Source organism: Pseudorasbora parva, chromosome 7 (assembly GCF_024679245.1).
Source record: "Pseudorasbora parva isolate DD20220531a chromosome 7, ASM2467924v1, whole genome shotgun sequence".
NCBI lineage: Eukaryota > Metazoa > Chordata > Actinopteri > Cypriniformes > Gobionidae > Pseudorasbora > Pseudorasbora parva.
Window position 1 is genome coordinate 21603651 of NC_090178.1, and position 23614 is coordinate 21627264.

Consider the following 23614-nt stretch of genomic DNA (forward strand, 5'->3'; position numbering starts at 1 on the left):
CTCACATATACCTGTAGATTCAAATGTCTCGCCTTGATGTCTCAGAAGCACAGAATTTCATTACTTGTAGAATGGTCTATTGATGGGTAGTTATGGCTAGCCAATAGGAAAGCAGGAGATATTTATTTCAGTACCCTTATCGAGCCTAGTGGCTTTTCAAGGTCTTAGACATGTGGGCATTCCAATTAAAACTGACAGAAGAGACGTAATACAAACTCTAATCCTTTCTTCATTTATTTATTTCCATATATTTTTCTGTTTTTCTTTGTCCTATGGGATAAGATGGCATTATTTTTAATGGCATGGTCTTTGATACTGTGGATTTTTAAAACTTATTTATCAAACCCAAAGTATTGAAGTTATCAGTTTGATAAAATGTAGGTTATCTAATGTTTATATCAAAATTTGAAAGTAAACATACAATTATCCAATTATTAATGAGCCCATGCTAATTTATTTTTCTATTAATGGTTTATTTCCTCGATTACATAACCCTGAAGGACTTCATAAGGTCTTTTGAGTTAGACTACTGGTTAAATCTGTGATGAAGAAGAAGAAGAACAAGAAGAAGAAAAAGAATCACTGTTTGTGCAGCTATATGAATTTTTTAAAAGGAAATTTGAAAGCAAAAATTGGCTCATGAGCACAAAATATGTAAATAAGACCTGAAAGTCACTCTTGGCTTTGGTTCAGACTTGTGAATATTTAATTACTTTCGCTAACGTCTCAATTATTCATCTGCTCTTTAATCAGTGCCCCATATCGGCCAAGCTTTTGTTAGCGGTGTCATTAATATGGCTGTAATAAAGCAAACAGTAATTATTTATTAATTAGCCTTTTAGAAGGTCATCTGCGCTATGAAATATACTCCCAGTTATGACCGCTTTAGACTAATGTTGCTAGTATAATGCTTAGTATTGAAAGCAATGACCTTTTAACATTTAGTAATAGAATTGCCTAAAATGTTGATTAAATCTTGTGATCATATACATTTTCCATCCTTTAGAAACTAAATATTTTATAAGCATCATAGAGCATCTTATTTTGTACACCTTTGCTTCGAAAAAACCGATAAAGCAGAAATGTGTTTCCATCTTTAGTAAAACACAAAAGAAGATATTTTGAAGAAAAAAATGGATCTGGGTATTTGGTCCATACAATGGGTGTCAATGGGGTGGAAGTTTGAACTTGCTGGTTTGAAGTTTGAACATTAAAGGGTTAGTTCACCCAAAAATGAAAATTACCCCATGCCATACTCTCCCTCAAGCCATCCTGGGTGTATATGACATTCTTCTTTCAGACGAATACAATCAGTTATGTAAAAAAAAAAAAAATGCCCTAGCTCTGCCAAGCTTTATAATGGCAGTAAATGGCAGCCCAATTTTTTATTCAACAGACAAAAATAGTTGAAAAATCTTTATTCAGGGGAAGTAAGAAAACAGGGAAAACAGGTGTTCTTGAATAGATACATAAATAAATAAATGGATTGTACAGTCCACCTGACAAATAAAATGGGGACTATTCAAACAGGACTATTTTTACAAACCTAGTTACTTTAACTTATCACCCGACGTCTGTGATTTCGTGTACAAATTTGGAATGGCCTTACATCTCTGTGTTAATAGTTATTTATTTATTTATTAAAAGCCTACTTAAAGGAACTTTACATAGATGTTTATAGAAGTGGCATTATGATAAAGCCACATATGTGAGCAGAAACATCTAGACCTGTATGTATACCTGCATGATACTGATGTTAAAATGGGTCTTCACAGCTTACACTATTTGGCCCTATTTATTTTATATATATATATATATATATATATATATATATAATGTGTGTGTGTGTGTGTGTCAGGTACCATCCATGAAATGAAAGCAAACAGTAGCTCAGGTAGTTCAAGAAACACACGAGGAGAGTTTGGATAATACAATATCAGCAACCACAGGCATTCACATTTGGAGGGGATTAGATTTCTCAGAGGACCTTTGAGATAGTGGAAAAACAGTAGGTCATTTGCCAAAATTGTAATTTTTACTGTGGTTGTGTGTGAAAAACACAGCCATGGCTGATTTGGATGGGATTTAAATAGCAAAGCACACCTGTGGGAAAATAATTTCTCTAACACCCCCTGGGAAACTAGTTCCAATCCGAATAGGGCTTTATTCTGAAAGATATAATTACATTATTAGCGGTTGCCCAAGTGCTGTGGATTACAACTCTAAAAGTATTTCCATATATTTTTGAAGTCTTCAGTTTTAGGCATCTGCTTTAGTGATCATTAGCAAGTTGTGAAATTGATGGCTTCAGAGCTAATCTCTTGATTACAGCCTCGATTTTTTTCTTCTTCTCCCGAATCGATTGATTTCCCCTGCTCCTCTGATTTTAATTAGCTTGTGGCTACTCTGCCCGCTGCAGATTTGTTTTCTGTGTATGGGCTCATATTGCTGTTTTCTACCTTCATCCCACCCTTCCTCCCTTCCACTCTCCCCTCGTTCTTCCGTCACACTCTATGACTTCAGGCAGAGTTCAGATTCCACTTTAGCCACTATTCACCATTGATTTTCTGCCTTCTGCTCAATGTCCAGCTGTTTACACGTCCATCCCTTAGTACCCACCTCCCCTCCCCGTCCATACCTCACTACCTCTCTTTTCTTTTTCTTTCTCTTGTGCCATTCCTCACTACCTCTCTTTAATCCCTCGATTCCTTGCTAATGCTCTTTTCATTCTCTATTTTTCTTTCTCTTATATCTGCAATTAACATCTGCCTAGTGGTCAGCCTAGATCTATTGCTGCTGATTCCTGGTGTTAAAGGATTAGCGCACCCAAAATTGAATATTCTGTTTCCCTCATGTTTTTCCAGACCTGCATGACACAAATACATTGAATGACAATTGCTTGTAAATGCATGCAGAAGAACCATAAGGGCTTCATAAACGTGGTATGACGTGTCGTGGGTCATATTCTAAGCACTCCAAATTCCTAAGCTTTGTGGGAGGACATGTTTTTTTGCCACTAACCATTTGGGAGTCACACTTTTGTTCATGGTCAAAGGTGACAATACCTGAAACCGTAATATATTTTTCTTCCATAATATTTAAAATTTTGTATTTTGAGAGAATGTTATGTTACTAATTAATATTTACACAATAATTATGATGTAGATAATACAATTCCTTGTCATTCTTTAAAATTATTTTTCAACTAAAGCTGTATTTCTTGTTAAAATAGTGACAATGTCTTTAAAATCAGATTATTTCAAGTTCAAGTCTGCTTTATTGTAAATTTCCACATGTACAGTACATACATACAGAGAATCGAAATTGCGTTACTCTCAGACCCCGGAGCATACAGATAACATTCACATTAAAGCCTACAAAATAACTAAGTGTCATCTGACGGGAGTAAAAAAAAGAAAAACTTCTTCAATTCCATTGTGTAACCGCTAGATTCTTATATAGCTCTATATAAAGTATTGTATATAATAAAACGTAAATAACGTGTTTGTGTGTGTGTGTGTGTGTGTGTGTGTGTGTGTGTGTGTGTGTGTGTGTGTGTGTGTGTGTGTGTGTGTGTGTGTGTGTGTGTGTGTGTGTGTGTGTTTTGTTTTCTATTGTACTCTTGATGCCCCTTCCTTGTTGTCTGTATTTTTATTTTATTGCATTGTGGTTGAATCATTGATTTTGAATTATTTATGCACTTGCACAAATGTGCTTTAAATTTTTGTATCTCCTTTTCATATTTTTCTTACTGTATATTAATTTCCTATGGTGGTCGTTTCTGACTGCGAACAAGTTTGTCTATATATTTTTTATGACCATTTAGCTTTTTCCAATCAAGTCCATGATTTTTTTTGTGGTCACAAAGGAACTGCCAAAAAAGGCACAGAGTTTCTTAAATAAAAGAAAAACTGAAAAGAGCATATGAAGACACTGAAGAGCATAAGAAGACACTGAAGAGTATATGAAGACACTGAAGAGCATATGAAGACTCTGAAGAGTATATGAAGACACTGAAGAGCATATGAAGACTCTGAAGAGCATATGAAGACTCTGAAGAGCATATGAAGACTCTGAAGAGTATATGAAGACACTGAAGAGCATATGAAGACACTGAAGAGCATATGAAGTCTCTGAAGAGCATATGAAGACTCTGAAGAGTACATGAAGACTCTGAAGAGTATATGAAGACACTGAAGAGTATATGAAGACACTGAAGAGTATATGAAGACACTGAAGAGCATATGAAGACTGAAGAGTATATGAAGACACTGAAGAGTATATGAAGACACTGAAGAGTATATGAAGACACTGAAGAGTATATGAAGACTCTGAAGAGCATATGAAGACACTGAAGAGTATATGAAGACACTGAAGAGTATATGAAGACACTGAAGAGCATATGAAGACTCTGAAGAGCATATGAAGACACTGAAGAGTATATGAAGACACTGAAGAGTATATGAAGACACTGAAGAGCATATGAAGACACTGAAGAGTATATGAAGACACTGAAGAGTATATGAAGACACTGAAGAGCATATGAAGACACTGAAGAGCATATGAAGACACTGAAGAGTATATGAAGACACTGAAGAGTATATGAAGACACTGAAGAGCATATGAAGACACTGAAGAGCATATGAAGACACTGAAGAGTATATGAAGACACTGAAGAGTATATGAAGACACTGAAGAGTATATGAAGACTCTGAAGAGTATATGAAGACTGAAGAGTATATGAAGACTCTGAAGAGTATATGAAGACACTGAAGAGTATATGAAGACACTGAAGAGTATATGAAGACACTGAAGAGTATATGAAGACACTGAAGAGTATATGAAGACTCTGAAGAGTATATGAAGACACTGAAGAGTATATGAAGACTCTGAAGAGTATATGAAGACACTGAAGAGACTGAAGAGTATATGAAGACACTGAAGAGTAAATAAAGACACTGAAGAGTATATGAAGACACTGAAGAGACTGAAGAGTATATGAAGACTCTGAAGAGTAAATGAAGACTCTGAAGAGTATATGAAGACACTGGAGAGCCTGAAGAGTATATGAAGACTCTGAAGAGTATATGAAGACACTGAAGAGTATATGAAGACACTGAAGAGTATATGAAGACTCTAAAGAGTATATGAAGACACTGAAGAGCATATGAAGACACTGCAGAGTATATGAAGACTCTGAAGAGTATATGAAGACTCTGAAGAGTATATAAAGACACTGAAGAGACTGAAGAGTATATGAAGACACTGAAGAGACTGAAGAGTATATGAAGACACTGCAGAGTATATGAAGACTCTGAAGAGTATATGAAGACTCTGAAGAGTATATAAAGACACTGAAGAGACTGAAGAGTATATGAAGACACTGAAGAGACTGAAGAGTATATGGCTGCTAAAAATATATATTGCTGCATAACAGAAATAAATTACTTTTTAAAATATATTCAGATAGAATACAGTTATTTTAAATTATAATAGATTTCAGCAATATTACTGCATTTACTGTATTTTTGAACAGTAATTGCTTCACATTACAGTTACAAAATCTACATTTTGGCCATAATGCGTATCTGATTACTTCGAGTGTGATTTAGTGGTCAAATCCCTTTCAGTGGATGTTATTAAGTTGTCTTGTCTTTTCTTCCTCAGTATCTTTTATAATTTTATTCTGCAGTATTTTTCTCCCTCTTTCCCTCTTTCTGTACTTCTTACTTCTCTCCATCAGCTTTTTCTTTCTCTCTTCATCCCTCAGTACATCTCTTTTTATTCTCCATTACCTCCATCCCTAGTCCTGTATTGATCTGGACAGTATTGATTGGGCTTTGAGTGCATGACCATTAATAGCCATTAATAATCTTACATATAATGATTTGTCATACTTATGTTATGATACATATATGCTCCAACCTCTTGCTTTGTGAATAGACAATCACACTTTATCGATTGAAGAAAGAAAAATTCGGAAGGCATTTCATCAGCTTTTGTTCTGTGTGGCTATATAGATCTTGTGTGTCACAATGTTACTGCAGCGTTAGTAAAGCGTCTCGTTCAGCCAAGGGTGCAAAATGACCACTTTTGAGTGTCTCATTTCTTTGTCTGTGACTTACCATCGCCTCAAGCAAAACCCCATGAAAAATACATTCTCTTGAAAACACAGAGACACACCTTTTATTTGGCCTTCATAAACTGTTGAAAACACTTTTGAAAAATGTGTTAATGTACATAAATAATCCAATCCAAAAATCGTACTAATGTATTTTAAATAAAACATGAATGAATAACCTGTCCGTGAAGAAACTTCCCTAACTCCCTATACATAAACAAATTGCAAAATAATTTAAAATAAATGGCCAGTCACCCCTTAACTCCTAAAAAATAAGTACAAGTCTGACTAAATCATCACAGGTTGCCTTGTGCACAGCCCAACATAGCAGCTTGTATTTATCAGTTATTTTGTCTTTGGTTCGTTATATTTCTCACAGATTTCTTCTCGTTCTAAATCAGATACCAATAAAGTAGCACAGTAAAGATTACATTTATGCATTAGTGAGAGCGCAATTGCGTGTGAAGTCATTCTATCTGCCACCATCTCTCAAGTAATAATGAAGTTGTTGATTTAGTTACTGATAAACACTAGCCTAGAAATCTAGACGCACCCTAGCGGCAGCAAATTTAATCTGCCCGCAAGTGTCGTCTAGGAAATCTCAATACCCTTCTGAGCTGTATTCCTCACAATCTGGACGGGCCAATCACGTCGTGTATAGAGTCGGCGGGCGGGGCCATAATGACGACGGCCAAGTTGCTTTTGCGTGCTTCTAGTAAACACAGAAACTGGTGAACGTCTGTCTTTCGAATCAGCTTTGACCGTGACTCTGGAAGACTTGGAGTTAAGCTTTTCTCTGAGAAAAGAACAAAGAACGGCACTGAAGTCATTCTTAAAAAGGGAAGTTGTGTTCGGAGTTTAGCCGACCGGATACGGTGAATGTTTAAAGGGGTACTTCAGCGCTGGGAAGATGAATCTGTATTTAAACGGGGTCATTAATGTAGTAGAAATGTGAAATTATTTTTTAATTTGGTGCTTTCTAGACTGAAAAAAGACAGAAAATGTATTTTTGTCTCATGGGGATGAAAGACTACAATTCCCAGAATGCTTCGCTGCCCTGTGAGGCCATTCCCAAAGCCACCGCTACTGGATTACAGAGACTGAGTTCCTACAATTAAATACTGAACGTGTCTGTTCAATATAACGAGTTGCCGCGTGAGTTTCACAGCTGACTCAGATTAGGAGTCAGATTACATTTAACGTCATAAATAAGTTGATGAGCTCTCGTGATGAGAGCTGAGGTAATCGCGACCACATTCGCGGCATACATTCACAACGCGTTTTCAGTTCATGCCTTTGGAAGCTTAACTTTCATAGAAATTAATTTGAGAAGTTAAAACACTTACATTGCTTAGCATCCGTTTAAATTAATGCCTGTAGCTTAGCTGTGCTGTAAGTGTGATCTCCATTCCCCATGCACGAGTTGAAAACATGCGGAAATGGCTCCCTCTGCTGGCTGTAGTCTTTAGCCTCTGGGCAATCATTCCTCTCGTGACGCAAATATCATCAATTTGCGTCACGAGAGGAATTTTTCCAGAAATAAAATGCATAAATCTCTCGTCTCAGGGGGATATAAGAGGGGGGACCACGATCATTTGAATATACTCCAGGGTTTCTACTGATACAAAGCCATATGCTAATCGCTGAAGTAACCCTTTAATCTGTCAACAAGCTCTTTTTCACCTTCGTTGCTCTGGTTGGTGTAGCGCTATCCTATCGCGTGCAGAGGGAGTTTGAAAAACAACCGTTTATCCCGCCCCTCGGATTGAGCCCTGTCTATGGTGAGTTTCCAGACCAAACATCTTGATGTGGGTCTGGCTTTTCAGGCTAGATAAATACTTTATATGCTAGGAAATTTCAGTTTCCAATCTAATTTATTGATAAATCAGAGAACAATACATGTATGTGCTACTAAATGTTTCTGTGTGTGCAATGTGCAAGCTACTCTCTGTATATGTGTGTGTTACAATGCAGAAGCGCATTAGTTTAGAGTAGCGATTAACTTGCGTGTACAATAAGCTGTTTAAAGCGTGCATTCACACGATCAATTTGAAGCATCCAGGTGGTATAATCAAACATGTCTTGTGAAACGCTCTCAGATTGTGCATTTATTTTTCATTTTAAACTTTTTGGAAACGTGCCGTTAATGGGTTAGTTCACATAAAAATAAAAATTCTGTCATTAATTACTCACCCTCATGTCGTTTCGACACCCGTGAGACCTCCTTTCATCTCCGGAACACAAATGAAGATATTTTTGTTGAAATCCGATGGCTCAGTCAGGCCTTCATAGACACCAATGTCATTTCCTCTCTCAAGAGCCATAAAAGGCACTAAAGACGTCGCTACAACGTCCATCTCACTACAGTGATTCTACAATCATTTTATAAAGTGACAAGAGTAGTTTTTGTTCGCAAAAATACAAAATAACGATTTATATAATGATGGGCTGATTTCAAAACTCTGCTTCCTGAAGCCTCGAAGCTTAATGAATCAGCGTATCAATTAATGATTCAAACTGCGTGACAAACCGGCAAACTGCTGAAATAACTTTCAGTTTCGGCGATCAGTTAAAAAAATATCTTAATTTGTGTTCAGAAGATGAATGAAGGTCTTACAGGTTTGGAACTATAATTACGAGTCATTAATGACATAAATTTCATTTTTGGGTGAACTAACCCTTTAAAGGGTTTATTCACTCCCAAATTTGAATTCTGTCATTAATGACTCACCCTAATGTCAGTCTAAACCTGTAAGACCTTCGCTCATCTTCGGAACACAAATTAAGATATTTCTGATGAAATCTGAGAGCTCTCTGACCCCTCCACAGACAGCAATTAAATTAACACTTTCAAGGCCCAGAAAGGTAGTAAAGACATTGTTAAAATAGTCAATGTGACTCCAGTGGTTCAACCTTGATTTTATGAAGCGACGAGAACAATTTTTACAAGTTCTACCGCAGCGGATTCTGTTCACGTGAGCACCATGACACATGAGTGTGATGACGTGAGAGCTGCACTGTTTTTACAATATAAACTGTAGGAAACTTGCACAGACTAGAACAAAATTGTAAAAAAAGTTATTTTTGTTTGTTTTTGCGCTCAAAAATTATTCTCGCTGCGTCATAAAATTACGGTTGAACCACTGGAGTCACATGGATGATTTTAATGATGCTTTTAATACTTTTCTGGTCCTTGAAAGTGTTAATTAAATTTCTGTCTATGGAGGGGTCAGAGAGTTGAACTAACAATGGGTGAACTATCCGTTAATATCTCTTGAACATAACCCAGTATTGTAGTGTATTATTCTCAGTGTATCTTCCCTCTTCCATTAGGTTCAATATCACTTTCAAGAACTCTCCAATCCAATTTGGATTCGTCAGTTAGCTTTTATCCATCAAGGTTAAAATTTTTAAACCATCAGCAAGTAAATATGTGAATAACTGAAGTGTCAGCACACAATAGCTAAGGAAAGATCCGCTAATCTTACAGATTTTTATCTTGTATTGATTGCTCTGTTTGTAGCATTGCTTTGTAGGTGTTCGTTCTTACCCATTTTCTTTACCTTAGGTCTAAAGATTTTGTAATCATCAAATCCTGTGTAGAAAATGTGCTTAAAATAATTACATCTCTAGTATGTATAATTCATCATAAAATGTTCATTAGGATGTTTGTGCTGCGTTATAGTGTAGAAGCTTATGAAAGTTTTGTAAAAGAAATGAATAAATGAATACACTTTTCTTATAGGTTGTGCAATATTGCAATCTCAGTTCATTTTCTAGTTGATCAAAGTCGTTTTAAATGTACTTTACTTTACAACAGTCTGCTTGTAATTCTGCGCTCCCAGTTGAGTGAGAGTCAGAGCGTCTTTTGTTCAGTGCCTTGTGTGTGTTTGTTCTTTTAGCCCAGGTCTGTAGTTTGATGTCTTAAGAGCCATTTTCCTCTCTCTAGACATAGGAAGGTGTTATCACTGTGCTCTTAGAGAAATCACTTATTGTGGACACAAGCACACACGGGATTGGAGGCGCTTATTCATCTATAGAGTCACACTGAATACTCTATCCTGCCTTATGTTACCACTCTTTTTGCACTCATATTGTCCAAATTTGATGCACAGAAGTGTTTGAAAGTTGACCTTTTTCTTTGATATTAGGTGTGGGTGTGTGATTAAGAAAAGTGAAGAAGTTAACAACCAGGGCAGTGAGAGGATATGCTAGTTTGTCCTCCCGGTTCAAAGTAAATACATTGAAAACAAAATGATGTTTTTGTAACGTGCTTCACTTGTTTGAAGAACCATTATTATGTTACAATAGAACTCCTTTGTAAATGTCTTTGTTGGTTTTTTAACTACATGCTGTCATTTTTGCACTAGTCAGTAAGATTTGGTTTTCAGTGACATTCTGCAGGATGCTTTTGTTACACCAGTATGTCTTTTTATCTGTAATGAATGAATCATTTACTCATGACTCAGTTTATTCGTTTTTTTCCCCAATATAATATCATGTTAGAGGTTAGATCAAGAAATGAAATGGTCCTTTGAGGCCAAACTCGAATGCTTTTTGAAATATCTTATTCGTTCTAGTGAATCGGTTTGTTCAGATGATTTTTTCAGAAACATTAAAAATTCAAATCCCTGTGCAGAAGTGCATTTTAGGACTTATATTCTTAAATTCGGACTACAAAGTCACAACTTGGATCAACTTTATTTTGCCTTAGGTTAGTGGTGCTGGAAACACTAGTGTATGCCTCCAAGGGAGAAAGAGAGAGAGCGAGAGAGCGTGTGTGTGCGTGTGTATGTGTGCGTGCACGTGTGTGTGTGTGAACCGTGCAGATATAAATGACTATCTGTCAGCTGGATAGTAAGGTCAGTTGTGGATCAGGAGTCAGTTCAGCCCAGCCGTTCATCAGAGGAGAGAAGTACAGAACGAGAGTGAGAGATACGGCCTGAGGAAAGTGATTTAGGGACAGTGGGAGGAGTCCTTGATGGTAATCTGAATGATGAAAGAAGGCAGAGAAAGAGGAAAGGACAGACACAAACACAATCACATTCATTACTTTTAAAACAAAAATGCACACTATACTACCTCGTAAATCAAGGTTTTTTCTTTGTTTGTTTTTTTAAATGCTGTTTTGTGTGACGGGTAGGTTTAGGTGGAGGGTTTGAGTAGGGGAATAGAAGATAGGGTTTGCACAGTATAAAAGCCATAACACCTGCATAGAGTCCCGTAAACCACGTATTCGTGCTTGTGCTTGCACGTGTGTGCGTGTGGTTGAGAGGTTTGGCATCAGTTGCACAGCCGTGTGTGAAATTCTTTTTTGTGCTGGTTCCCAATTGTGTTAAATGGCCATAGCAGGACATCACAGATCACCGGACACCCCCAACCAATTCCAAACAAAGAACCCACTCAGACTGCTCAAACCATTTCAAAACAAATGCAGCAGTGGAGAAAGAAATCTTGGATAAAGTGGAAGACACTATCCAGCAGCTCCGTCTAGGAGAAACATTTCTGTGTACCTGTTTGAGCTTATTAAAGGATGTAAAGATGATGAGATTAAGTGGCCGACGGGTGGACTTGGGGTTTGTGGAAGGTGTTTTGGAATGTGTGTGTGTGTCAGTGGCTGATGGAGTGTAACTCTTATCGGGACTGGAGATCAGGTCTCAGTAATTACAGGTTGGAACTCCAGATGGTGGCTGTTGCTGAGGTAACACATTAGAGGGAGCGCCGTCCTCCTCTAGATTGATTAAATAAACAGCTCAGATCTGTGAATCCAAATCGCAGGAGCTGTGGCACAAGTGTTTCTTCAATTCATTTATTTATTCGCAGAGGGGGTGGGCGGAGAGGTACAGGGTCATTCTCTGTATGCGGTGCTTTTTTTATCCCTGTGGAAGATCATCTCAAGGAAATTGCTCCCAGGAGGACTATGTGTTAAGTTTAGATATATATTTACACAAAATATTGGAATATATATGTTTAAGGCATTTTTTTATTATTTTCCTAGCAGAGGAGATTTTCCCATGTTTGCAGATGCTGTATGCCAACATACTAAATGAAATTCTGTCATAAAAATAGCAACAAAAAAAACCTCAAAATGTAACAAGTCAGTTCTCTTGATTGAGGTCTGTTTATTAAATCTTTCCACAACAGATGTAAATGTTTTTTTAAATCTGTATCCAGTATTGCTTTCCACTCTGTCAATTAATTAGTAATAAAGCCAGACAACTGTGCTTCAAATATATATTTAGAAATCTAGATAGATGGAGATAAGACAGACAGGTCCATCCGTCTCTATCTATCTATCTATCTATCTATCTATCTATCTATCTATCTATCTATCTATCTATCTATCTATCTATCTATCTATCTATCTATCTATCTATCTATCTATCTATCGTTCTATCTATCGTTCTATCTATCTATCTATCGTTCTATCTATCTATCTATCTATCTATCTATCTATCTATCTATCTATCTATCTATCTATCTATCTATCTATCTATCTATCTATCTATCTATCTATCTATCGTTCTATCGTTCTATCTATCGTTCTATCTATCTATCGTTCTATCTATCGTTCTATCTATCGTTCTATCTATCTATCTATCTATCTATCTATCTATCTATCTATCTATCTATCTATCTATCTATCTGTCTATCTATCTATCTATCGTTCTATCTATCGTTCTATCTATCGTTCTATCTATCTATCGATCTATCGATCTATCTATCTATCTATCTATCTATCTATCTATCTATCTATCTATCTATCTATCTATCTATCTATCTATCTATCTATCTATCTATCTATCTATCTATCTATCGTTCTATCTATCGTTCTATCTATCTATCTATCTATCTATCTATCTATCTATCTATCTATCTATCTATCTATCTATCGTTCTATCTATCGTTCTATCTATCTATCGTTCTATCTATCGTTCTATCTATCGTTCTATCTATCGTTCTATCTATCTATCTATCTATCTATCTATCTATCTATCTATCTATCTGTCTATCTATCTATCTATCTATCGTTCTATCTATCGTTCTATCTATCGTTCTATCTATCTATCTATCGATCTATCGATCTATCTATCTATCTATCTATCTATCTATCTATCTATCTATCTATCTATCTATCGTTCTATCTATCTATCTATCTATCTATCTATCTATCTATCTATCTATCTATCTATCTATCTATCTATCTATCTATCTATCTATCTATCTATCTATCTATCTATCGTTCTATCTATCGTTCTATCTATCGTTCTATCTATCGTTCTATCGTTCTATCTATCTATCTATCGTTCTATCTATCGTTCTATCGTTCTATCGTTCTTTCTATCGTTCTATCTATCGTTCTGTCTATCGTTCTATCGTTCTATCTATCGTTCTATCGTTCTATCTATTGTTCTGTCTATCGTTCTATCTGTCGTTCTATCCATCCATCCATCCATCCATCCATCCATCCATCCATCCATCCATCCATCCATCCATCCATCCATCCATCCATCCATCCATCCATCATTCTGTCATTCTGTCATTCTGTCATTCTATCTATGTCTGTCTGACCATCCGTCCTTCACTTTATTTGCCATTCTATTGCTCGTTTCTCTATATATAGTTTGATTGAGATTGTATATGACAATTTAATGCACTCCGATTATAATGCATTTTTTATGAATAATTTATTCTGATTTCTGTCTTTTCCTCTCGTTTTCTTAACACTCACTAATTTGAGTCACTCTTTATGTGATTAATGTGAGCATTAGAGAGCTTGTGAATATGCTCACCACAATAGCATTTCAAATCTTAGTTTTTTTAATACTTTAGGTAAGAGCTTTTATAAATGACCTATGCTTTTTTAAAGATTATCAAAATGTGTTTTCTAATTCTCAGAACCAAGCATGGTAAATTTACCTAGAAATGTTTGTCCCGGTACAAATTGGTCTATTAATTTGAGTGCTGAACCTGGAATTGAATGTAACGGTTGCAATGACCATCCAAGGTAGCTATCCACTCCTGTTATGCATTAGCCAGTATATAACAAATCATTCAAAAGACATTTAAATGTTCCAGTCCTGTGAGCCAATGTGAGTTTAATGTGTAAGTGTTGCTTTATCGTCACAATTAACCTTGATATCCGGCAGCGAAAAGGCCGGACAGTACATGCACACACATCAACACTGTGTTAAAATGCCCTCATGGGCCTAACTAAACCTGTGTGGCCAATGGTTGTAATGTTTGTGCGAGTGTGTGTGAAGGTTAGATGTGTAGAGCAGGTAGGAGATTCAGAGTCTCCTGAGGGCTTATGATCGGTCCGTAAATGAGATCCCACGAGGCCCAGAGAGCCCAGTCGCCACTCGCTGTTGCTTAGCGACTGTTCCCACGGCTCTGAGGGTGATATAAGGGAGCAACCGGCTGCCCACTGACAGTATGTGTGTGTGAGATGACCTGGTTAGTCTGTGAGTGTGAAGGACTCTGTGGTTCCGCTCCTGGGGGAGTTAAATAAGGTTCTATGGTGCTAAAACTCATTAAATAAAAAGAAGGAAAGAGAGGAAAGAACAGTGGAGGAGAGGTTGATAAGTTGTGGGGTCACTTTCTCCAGCCTTTTAAATGACTGCTCTTTCATGTATTAATAAGAAATGGGCTTTCTTAATTAAAGTCTGCTTGTTACAGTAGACAGAACTTTTGCGTCTGCATGATTACAGTTCACTGAAGAGAGGACTGCACCCCAAGCGCACTGCTAATACCTCATAAGGAATGACCTTTGCAAAAAATAGTGCACATTAGTCATTCTCACATGATGCTTTCTGAAAGTTGAGGAAGTTTGTACGGTAAGCTCTCTCCATGGCTGTTTGACTGGGTGAAAATCTGTCTGGCGTCTGTGCTCTTTTTAGCTTTGTCATCATTAACCGTATTCATACCACATCACCACTGCTTGTTATTCAAGCAAGGTTTACATCGATCTTTAATTACTCAAATAATATTTTAGGAATTTGTTTGTCATTAAATAACAATATATATGAGTAATAAGTTGGTGAATTGTTACTGATAATTAGGGCTGGACCAGAATATTCAAATATTCGTTTGATGGGTTGGTATTCGATTTTCAAATTTGGGATTCGAATATATGTTTCCCCCCTAGAAATGGTTCTCATTCGCGCTTGCATATGTTTACACTATTAAAATCTGGTGGAATACATTACTCTTTTACAATTATTTTAATAGGATGGACATAGTTGAATAGGAATCCAACCTTGTTATACTTAATATATTTGCTTCTTAGTGTTCCCTAGAGTATTCTCTGTCTATAGCCCACGACTGCACAAGCTTGCAGTCGTGCCTGAGCTTGCATTTTGGGTTAAGCTGCATTGATTTGACATTGTGGAAAATGGAATGATAGAATCAAAATGTATTACCCTTTTTACCCGTTAGGGATGTGACGGTGACGACATTTTCCCTCACTGTCACATTACAGTTCTTGTGCATTCAGCGGCCGTGAACGAATGCAGCCGTGCGCAGTTTACTTTCAGTTTGCCAATTCGGGAGCGGGTTGATTGATTTGTGGGTTCATTAACCTATTATTTTTTATGAAAAACACAACAACATAACAGTAAAATGACTAAATGGTAACACTTTACAATAAGGTTCATTAGTTAACATTAGTTAAAGGACAACTCAGGGGAATTTTTAAGTTTACCTTGATCATTATATTTTTGTGAGTACAGTCTATAGAAAAAAAACGAACCGGATTGGTGCTTGCAACACGGAGTTATTATAGTTAATGCCCAGAGCCCGCACTCAGCTAAAACGGCAGCTTTGGGGGCATAGACCGTAGACGTAAAGGGTGTCTTTGTGCCTCTTAACAGACACAAAATGCAATTAAAATGTCTGTCCAACATGAACAGGTCCCTCACATGACAACGCGATGCGTTTAGCCACTTAGCCATTGCGCGTGTGCAGCGGTTTTCGGATCAGCAGGCCAAAAATCGAAAACCATTTCTCTCGGACACGTTCGATACTGAGAACCGATGAGCCGATGAGCAGAGCCTCTTCATACACACAACGCTTTTCCCAACTGGACTATTTGCCTTTTTTCGGCTAAAAAGGAAGTTCCCATGGGACTTCAGCGTGAGACTACAGCTAGCCGTCTAAAACAGGTGAATTTAAACAATGGCTAAGTGGCTAAATGCATCTCATTGTCATGTGAGGGCCCTGTTCATGTTGGGCAGACATTTTAATTGCATTTTGTGTCTGTTAAGAGGCACAAAGACACCCTTTACGTCTACGGTCTATGCCCCCATAGCTGCCATTTTAGCTGAGTGGGGGCTCTGGGCATTAACTGTAATAACTCCGTGTTGCAAACTCAAAAAACTTGAATATTAAAGGGGTGGTTCCGTGTTTTTTTTCTAGGCCTGGTTGTGTTTATGGTGCGCAGCATAGCATGTCTTAATACTTCATTTTTTTTTTAAACGCTTTATTTTTCTTATATTTTACCTTTATTCCACACTGCTGTCTCCACTGTCCTTTGAACGGCTCGTTTGCTTCCTGCTTCTATGAAGCCCATCCCTCCGAAAAACGCAATGGTCTTAGATTGGTTAGATGGCCAAATGTAGTTTCCTGTATTTTTATTGGCTGAAGTGCCAAGCACAGGTTGTCTGGAAACGTCACACCCCTTACCATTACGGGCAGAAGTCACATCTGCGGTGACTAGCAAGGGTTTATGATGTCACCAACCCGGGAAGAAACTTGTTGTAGTCCAAACCGGCCGTTTTTGTAGGCAATAAACTGCCATAACTTTAAAAGACAATATCTCCGTTTGCATTGAATTTTCAGCGCTGTAACTTTGCAGGTACTGTTTATGCTCAAACAGCAACATTACACACTAACTAGAGTTAAAAAATTGAAATCGCAAGCAACCACCCCTTTAAGTTTATTTTTAGTTTTAAATATATATATTTTTAAGTATAATTTAGCATTAAAGTGCACTATGCAACTCTCCGTCCGCTAGAGGTCACCTATTCTAAACAAAGGCGTAGTTTGATGAAGCCAAGTTTGAGCGCAGAATATTGGGACATGTGGTGAAAATAGGACTCGTGCAGAAATCATGTTCATGGATGCGGTTATTAACGCTACTGTAGTATGAAGCAGAGCAGGACCGAGTGTTGTGGAGCTGAGCACGGCCAATGGAGCGATTGTTACACAAACACATGGCTTGCAAGCACCGGGACTTTTATTATGACGGGATGGGACACAGTCGCAGGGCACCTGCACTATTTCCGCTTTTCCTGTCATGAGTATGAGGTAAAGCAGCTCTGTTTATCATATTAGATATATTTGAGTGTGTTTAAAATGATGTCATGACGTTCCTCACTCGGGACTACTGTGACATGTTCACACTGCTAAGAGAAAAGCGCTTCTGCCAAATAAAACCGAGGGTAATGCAGATATGATGCGATTGACAGGCGACTCGCTCAAACGCTATGCTGAAACGTCCCTGGTCCTTGGTTAAAATAGCAATTTTCTCACATTTTACAAATAGTTGGAAACATTTGGGATATTGTAAGTAGTACTCAACTGAACAAAATATACTGGGCTAACACTGGGCTAGTGGTTTTTGGATATTTTACCGCAAAATACTACATAGTGCACCTTTAATGTATTACGTATAATGTAAGCAACATGCATTAGAAAATACAATCTTAAGGCCCGTCCATTCCGAGAACAATAACTATATTAGCGTCTGCACCAATGTCGAATAGCTTATTCTAAGTGCACTGCTGTTTTATCATCTGCCACTTTCTCAAGCTCTTTAAAGCAGGTTAGATTCTGACTGGCTGTCATTGGTTTTATCATTAAAAACCAGCTGAAAAAAAAAAAGTATTTCAAATATAGTTTATTTTGCCATTGTTATTATTATAGTTGTGGTGTCGACTCTTCTGTTCTTTCATATTTAAAACAACCGTTATAGTTATCGTCTTTGTAGGCATTTAGACACTTTCTGCATTAAAACATTACTTTATGGATGGTAAAATATTTCAGGCATTCCTTTTTTACTTTGGATTCAAATCAAACAATAACATCCAATATGAATACATTGCATAACATACTGATAACGTGCAATAAACCAATCAGAGTCTCATCTCCCATTCCCTTTAAAAGCCATCGCTCTTGCACCATGGCGGATACGCTATTGTGGAGTAACATGGTGGAGTTTGCGATCGGAAAGACTGAACGCTTCTCCAGAGAGGAATCCTTTTATTTTAAAAATGTTTATGAGCTGCTTCGAGTCCCTGTGTGTGTACTGAGCAGAGTGTAAGTGCGTTGTACAAAAGCACCCTTTAAATAACACAAAAAATACTGCGCTATTGACTTTAGGCCAGGTTTTCATTGTCAATAGCGCAGTTGATTTCATTTGTCTCAATATAGCAAGGCGCCAGTATACACCTCGTTTTCAGACCATGTGCAATTTTGTGGCAATGGTCGTGAAAAGAAAACTGCATCGTGCTGAAATTTGCAAAGACACTTGTCGCACCTGGTGTATGAAAGGCCCCAATATGTTGAGCCTGACAATGAATTGATCATCGATTAATCATGAATTCAGTTGCACTGAAACTGTAAATTGTTCCGGTATTAATTGTACTGCTTCTCCTGCTGAAACGGGATGAAATCCACAGCAAGCTTTTTATATAAACCAAAGGGAGAAAGTGTGAGGCGATATATTGTTTAGCCATCACTTCGAGAATTGGTTTTTTATCATGTTCTTTCGGGGGATATTTTACAGTGATAAGAGTTGAGACAGTGGGGGGATTGAATTCTCTTCCTCTCCTGGCAAGCACTCCGTCACTCGCTGAACAATTTCCCACTGATGCAGAGCTTGCTTCGTTTGAGCTTGGAAAGGAGTCACTAATTTGTGGAATTTTCCAGCTGACTTCGCCTGGCACTGGACCCTCTTGAAGAAAGATGGAGGGAGAAAGAGAGAGAGTCCTTGAAAGATGGAGTAAAGAGAAGTTAGATAAAAGAGGAATATGTAGGAGTGGCACAGAGGAGAGTTTTGATTTAGTGGCAACTTGTTCACACTGCAAAACATGCCAAGCCTCGAGTCAAAGCTGAGATGTCTCTTTTTCTCTCTGAATAAACACTGCCGCTATTCCTCTGATAATAATCATAAGATCTGTTTTTTTTTTCTCTTCTTCTCTGATCTGTAGCTCTATGTGAAGCTGCGCTGTGAGGACGCACCCATGTTTGAGCATACGGAGCAGCTGTTAGCAGAGCTGGGTGGTGAAGAGCATGGGGCTGGTGATGATGATGATGAAGCTGGACCTTCTCTAGAGGACATTGAGGATGATTTTATTCAAAGCAGCGATGAAGAAGAAGATGCCATGGATCACTGACCGAATGCTTTTCTCTATTGTTTATACTAATCTTCTATGGGCTCGTCCGAATAGAATATTAAAACTGAAAGCAGTTGGCTGCCTCTTCAGTTTCCTCCACCTTCTCTCTCCCTCCTAATACTTTCCAACCTTTTCTCCGCCGCTTTGATTTGAGTTTGATCTGTCAGACTAAAGCGGGATATGTTTTCTCTTTGCCTTTTTTGCATGGTGAGACGTTAATCTGTCACATTAATCTGGACATTGATCAAGATGGTTTCATAACAACTTACTTCATTTATTTCTTCTGTTTTATAAGCCTTGCAAAGTGTGTCAAAATAAAAAATAGAAATACAGGTATTTATTATTACAACATTTATTTTATCTTATGTATGAGAAATGTCTTGAGGAACTGAAGTACTTTAAAAACAAACAGCCAAATTCCCGTATACATGCTTATGTTTTCTTGAAATGATGATGATGATGATGATGATGATAGTGATAGTGTCTCATTCTGACTTCATTATTACATGAGAATGTAATAATCAGTCATTCCAGAATCTAGCTGGAAGACATTAAATCTCTTTATATCATCTCTCCTCTCACATATTTGAGTGTTTTCTAATGTCCTCTATCTAATGATAAACCTAAGGATCATTCTGGTAATGGATGTGGGAAAATAGTTCTTGTTGAACTTGATGCAGACCCCATAAATGTGGTTGAATAATGACACAATCACAATACATTATTATAATGTGCCTTGATGCTGGTTTGTTTCGGTCTTTTCCGATGCGCTCTGTCTGTCTTTCAGCCTTTAGAGTCTCAGCCTTCTCTTTCAGAGAACCGTTTCTATGAATTTTTTCACATCAAATATTTCAGAGATGCTACAGCAAGCCTCCTGGGTTCCAACGAGACATTTGGATTCATGTTTTGAATTCTAGGCAAATCTCATAATCCGATCACACGAGGCCTGCCAGTTCCCAGCCCTAATGAAGATTCTCAAGGTTTAATTAAGCTTATGGACTTTTAGCTTCTCAAATATGGCAAGCTTGTGATGAAATATAGTTGTTGTTTTTTCTGGTGGGTGTGACCCAGGTATACCCGACATTATGAGGAATGTCCCCCACAAAAATCTTTGTTCTAATTATCTTTTTTCCCCCATGAAGAAAACACTTTATTAATCAAGTGGTGTTTTTTGAAAATGTTGTGTGAGGCGTAGGTTAAGAGGTAGGGTTAGGTCACTGTAAAAAAATATTTAGAAACCTACCTGGTTGGTTACCTGGTTGCCTTAAAATTTTAATGGGGGGGTGAAACACTCAGTTTCAGTCAATCTTGTGTACCTATAGAGTAGTATTGCATCCTTCATATCTCCGAAAAGTCTTGTTTTATTATATTTGTAAAAGAAATAAGGGCTGTACCGAGTCTTTCCGGAGAAAAAAACGAGTGCCTGGAGGCGTATTGTGTGGGCGGAGCTAAAGAATGATGAATGCGCAAAGCGGTGACGTCCTCAAGCGTGGAGAAACCCTTGCTATCGATCTCAGCTAATAGATATATGATCCAGAATCTAATTCGGAGGCTGAAATAGAAACAGCAACAGCAGGACGTCCGTCTCAGTGGTATGTACTGTATTTAGTGGCCTGTCAACATTTGTCTTTACTTTCAGTTTATGAGGACATGATTCGGTTTATGGACTATTGTATGCGACCAAACCTTAGTAGCAAGCAAAACGGTTTTGCACATCAGACTAGTGTAACGTTATACAGAGAACAGCAATGAAGTCCGTTAGCCCATTTGAATGATGAAGCACGCGATCATGTCGTTTACTGATGTTTACTCACGCGACGATAACCAACAGCACAGACATTTGAAGCAGCTTTACTCACCGGCTGCTTCCAAAGCAGGACCGAACCTTTATCGCTGGGACGGCTCCGTCAAAAACACACTTCTTGGAGTGTGGAGATCCACTTTGCGATTCGACTGAAGCATTTCTGCGTTCAAATTGGTTCAAATGCAGCGCTGCCTTCCCGGAATGCTGTGCTGAAGCGTTGAAGTCACTTAATGTCAAAGCGGAGGAATGAAGTGGAGCACGGCAGGGACTATAACCGACATTAGTGTTCAAGGACGACTGGATCTGCAGCTGAGAGCAGTGTTTACGGCCGTGCATTTCCAGAAATACTCCATCAAACGTCCAACATTAGTTTTTGAAACTTTGTCTATGTTTAGGATGGGAATCCAAGTCTTTAACAGTGTAAAAAGCTCAGTATGCATGAAACAGCATTTTACCCCCCCTTTAAGTTCATTGAAATTAAAATTTTGAGTTAATACAATGAATTTTTTTGAGATTCGTCAACCTTTATTAAAATATTATTAAAAGATTTTGTAAGCATATTGGGTAATTGGGTGTGTTTTATTTGAGATGATGCTGTGAAACAAGCCAAATAGTGCTAATTTCATGATTTATCAAAAAAAAAAAATTTGTGGTTCAGATACAAAAATATTTTGAGTTTCTATTTATTAAACAAATTTCCTTCATTGTATCAACTCAAATTTAAAATTTCAATAAACTCAATATTTTCAGGCAACCAGGTGACTTACTTTTTTAAGTTAAACCAACATTTTTTTTTTACATTGTGTGAGATAGAAGATAGAGATTGTATAAAAATCATTGTCTATGGAAAGTCCCCCATGAAACATGAAAACTAAAAACAACTCATGTGTGTGTTTGTTTAAAAGAGTGTCTCATGTCTATCAAGGCTGCATTTATTTGATCAAAAATACAGTGAAAACAGTAATGCGTCGAAATATTTTTGCAATTTAAAATAACGTATTTTATTTTAAAATATTTTAAAATGTAATTAAATCAAACCCGAATTTTTATCAGTCATTGCTCCAGTCACTGATGTCCTTCAGCAATCATTCTAATATTCTTATTTGCTGCTCAAGAAACATCTTTGTTACTTTTTTTGATCAATCGAATGCATCCTTGTTGATTAAAAGTGTATACAAAAATCTCACTGACATAATGTATAGTACCGTTTCCAAAAGTTTAATTTGTGTGATAACTAGGGGAGTAACAATGTGTCACAATATATCGTGATACAAAAATGCCACTATGTATTGTGGATAGTGACAATATGTATTGTGAATAGCTAGGAAAAAAATCAAGTTTACTGAGTTTTAGTGTCAGTACTACATTATATAATGTTGAATATAATGTATAATAATGCAACGGGGGAATATTTGTGGGTCCTGATAATGCCAAATGTCTTGCGTTACCACTAAAAAGTGGCCACATTATTTTAAATATCTAGTCAGTGACAGAGTGGAAGCATATTCGTCTAAAATAATTCTGTATTTTCAGCTTCAGAATCATGAATATTTTTATTCTGGTGTCACTATTGCCCTGTGCATTGGGTTACCAGCATCAAATCAGAGCCTATTTATTTCCACCCAAATGTCATACCAAATTGAGCATTTTAATAACAGTAAATGCTTTTGTTAACCTTTTACCGTATGTCTTGGTTTATCACAATAATATTGTATAATGAGTTCAGTATGGAATCGGGACATGAGGGTATCATTACACCCTTAGTGATAGAAACACAATAGTGTTTATACTGTATATTCACTTTATGGTCTTTTAAGCCCACTGGGTTTTTGAATACCTCAATTAGTTATTAACACGTGGCCTTTAAAGGACATTTTACAAAGACAGAGCATGTGGGTGTATTAATAATTCAGTGGAAACACTGACAAGAAGGGAAATGACAGAAAGCAGAATGACTGTATGAATGAAAAACATTTATGCTAAAGGCTGTCAAGTTTGAGATATATGTCTAGTGATAAATCAGTGGCATGTTTAATAATTCCTGAAAGATGAAAAATTCTGTGGGGGTTGCAAAATGGATGAAACCCTTTTATGTTATTCTTACAGAGTGAAGGCCGTGATGGGATGCTCTCTTATAGAAAATCACCGGACAACAACAGCTAAATGAAAAGATCGATGATAAATTGGTCACCTGAATACCGTAGTTGAGCTCACTGCAGCTGAAGTTACTGTCTGCACTTATCAGGTCAGTCTCCATGATATATTTAGTGCGAGCAGTCTTCCCGAGGGTCA

The 23614-nt window shown here is 37.2% G+C and overlaps 1 protein-coding gene across 1 annotated transcript in view; it reads left to right on the forward strand.

The window, feature by feature from the left end:
• si:dkey-12j5.1 (uncharacterized) overlaps positions 1 to 20253 on the forward strand; it is a 115993-nt gene extending 95740 nt beyond the window's left edge. The window contains exon 11 of the mRNA XM_067449634.1: positions 19333 to 20253. Coding sequence (XP_067305735.1) covers positions 19333 to 19518 — 186 coding nt within the window. The 3' untranslated portion in view covers positions 19519 to 20253. The remainder of the gene's footprint in view (positions 1 to 19332) is intronic.
• Positions 20254 to 23614: the final 3361 nt, after the last annotated feature.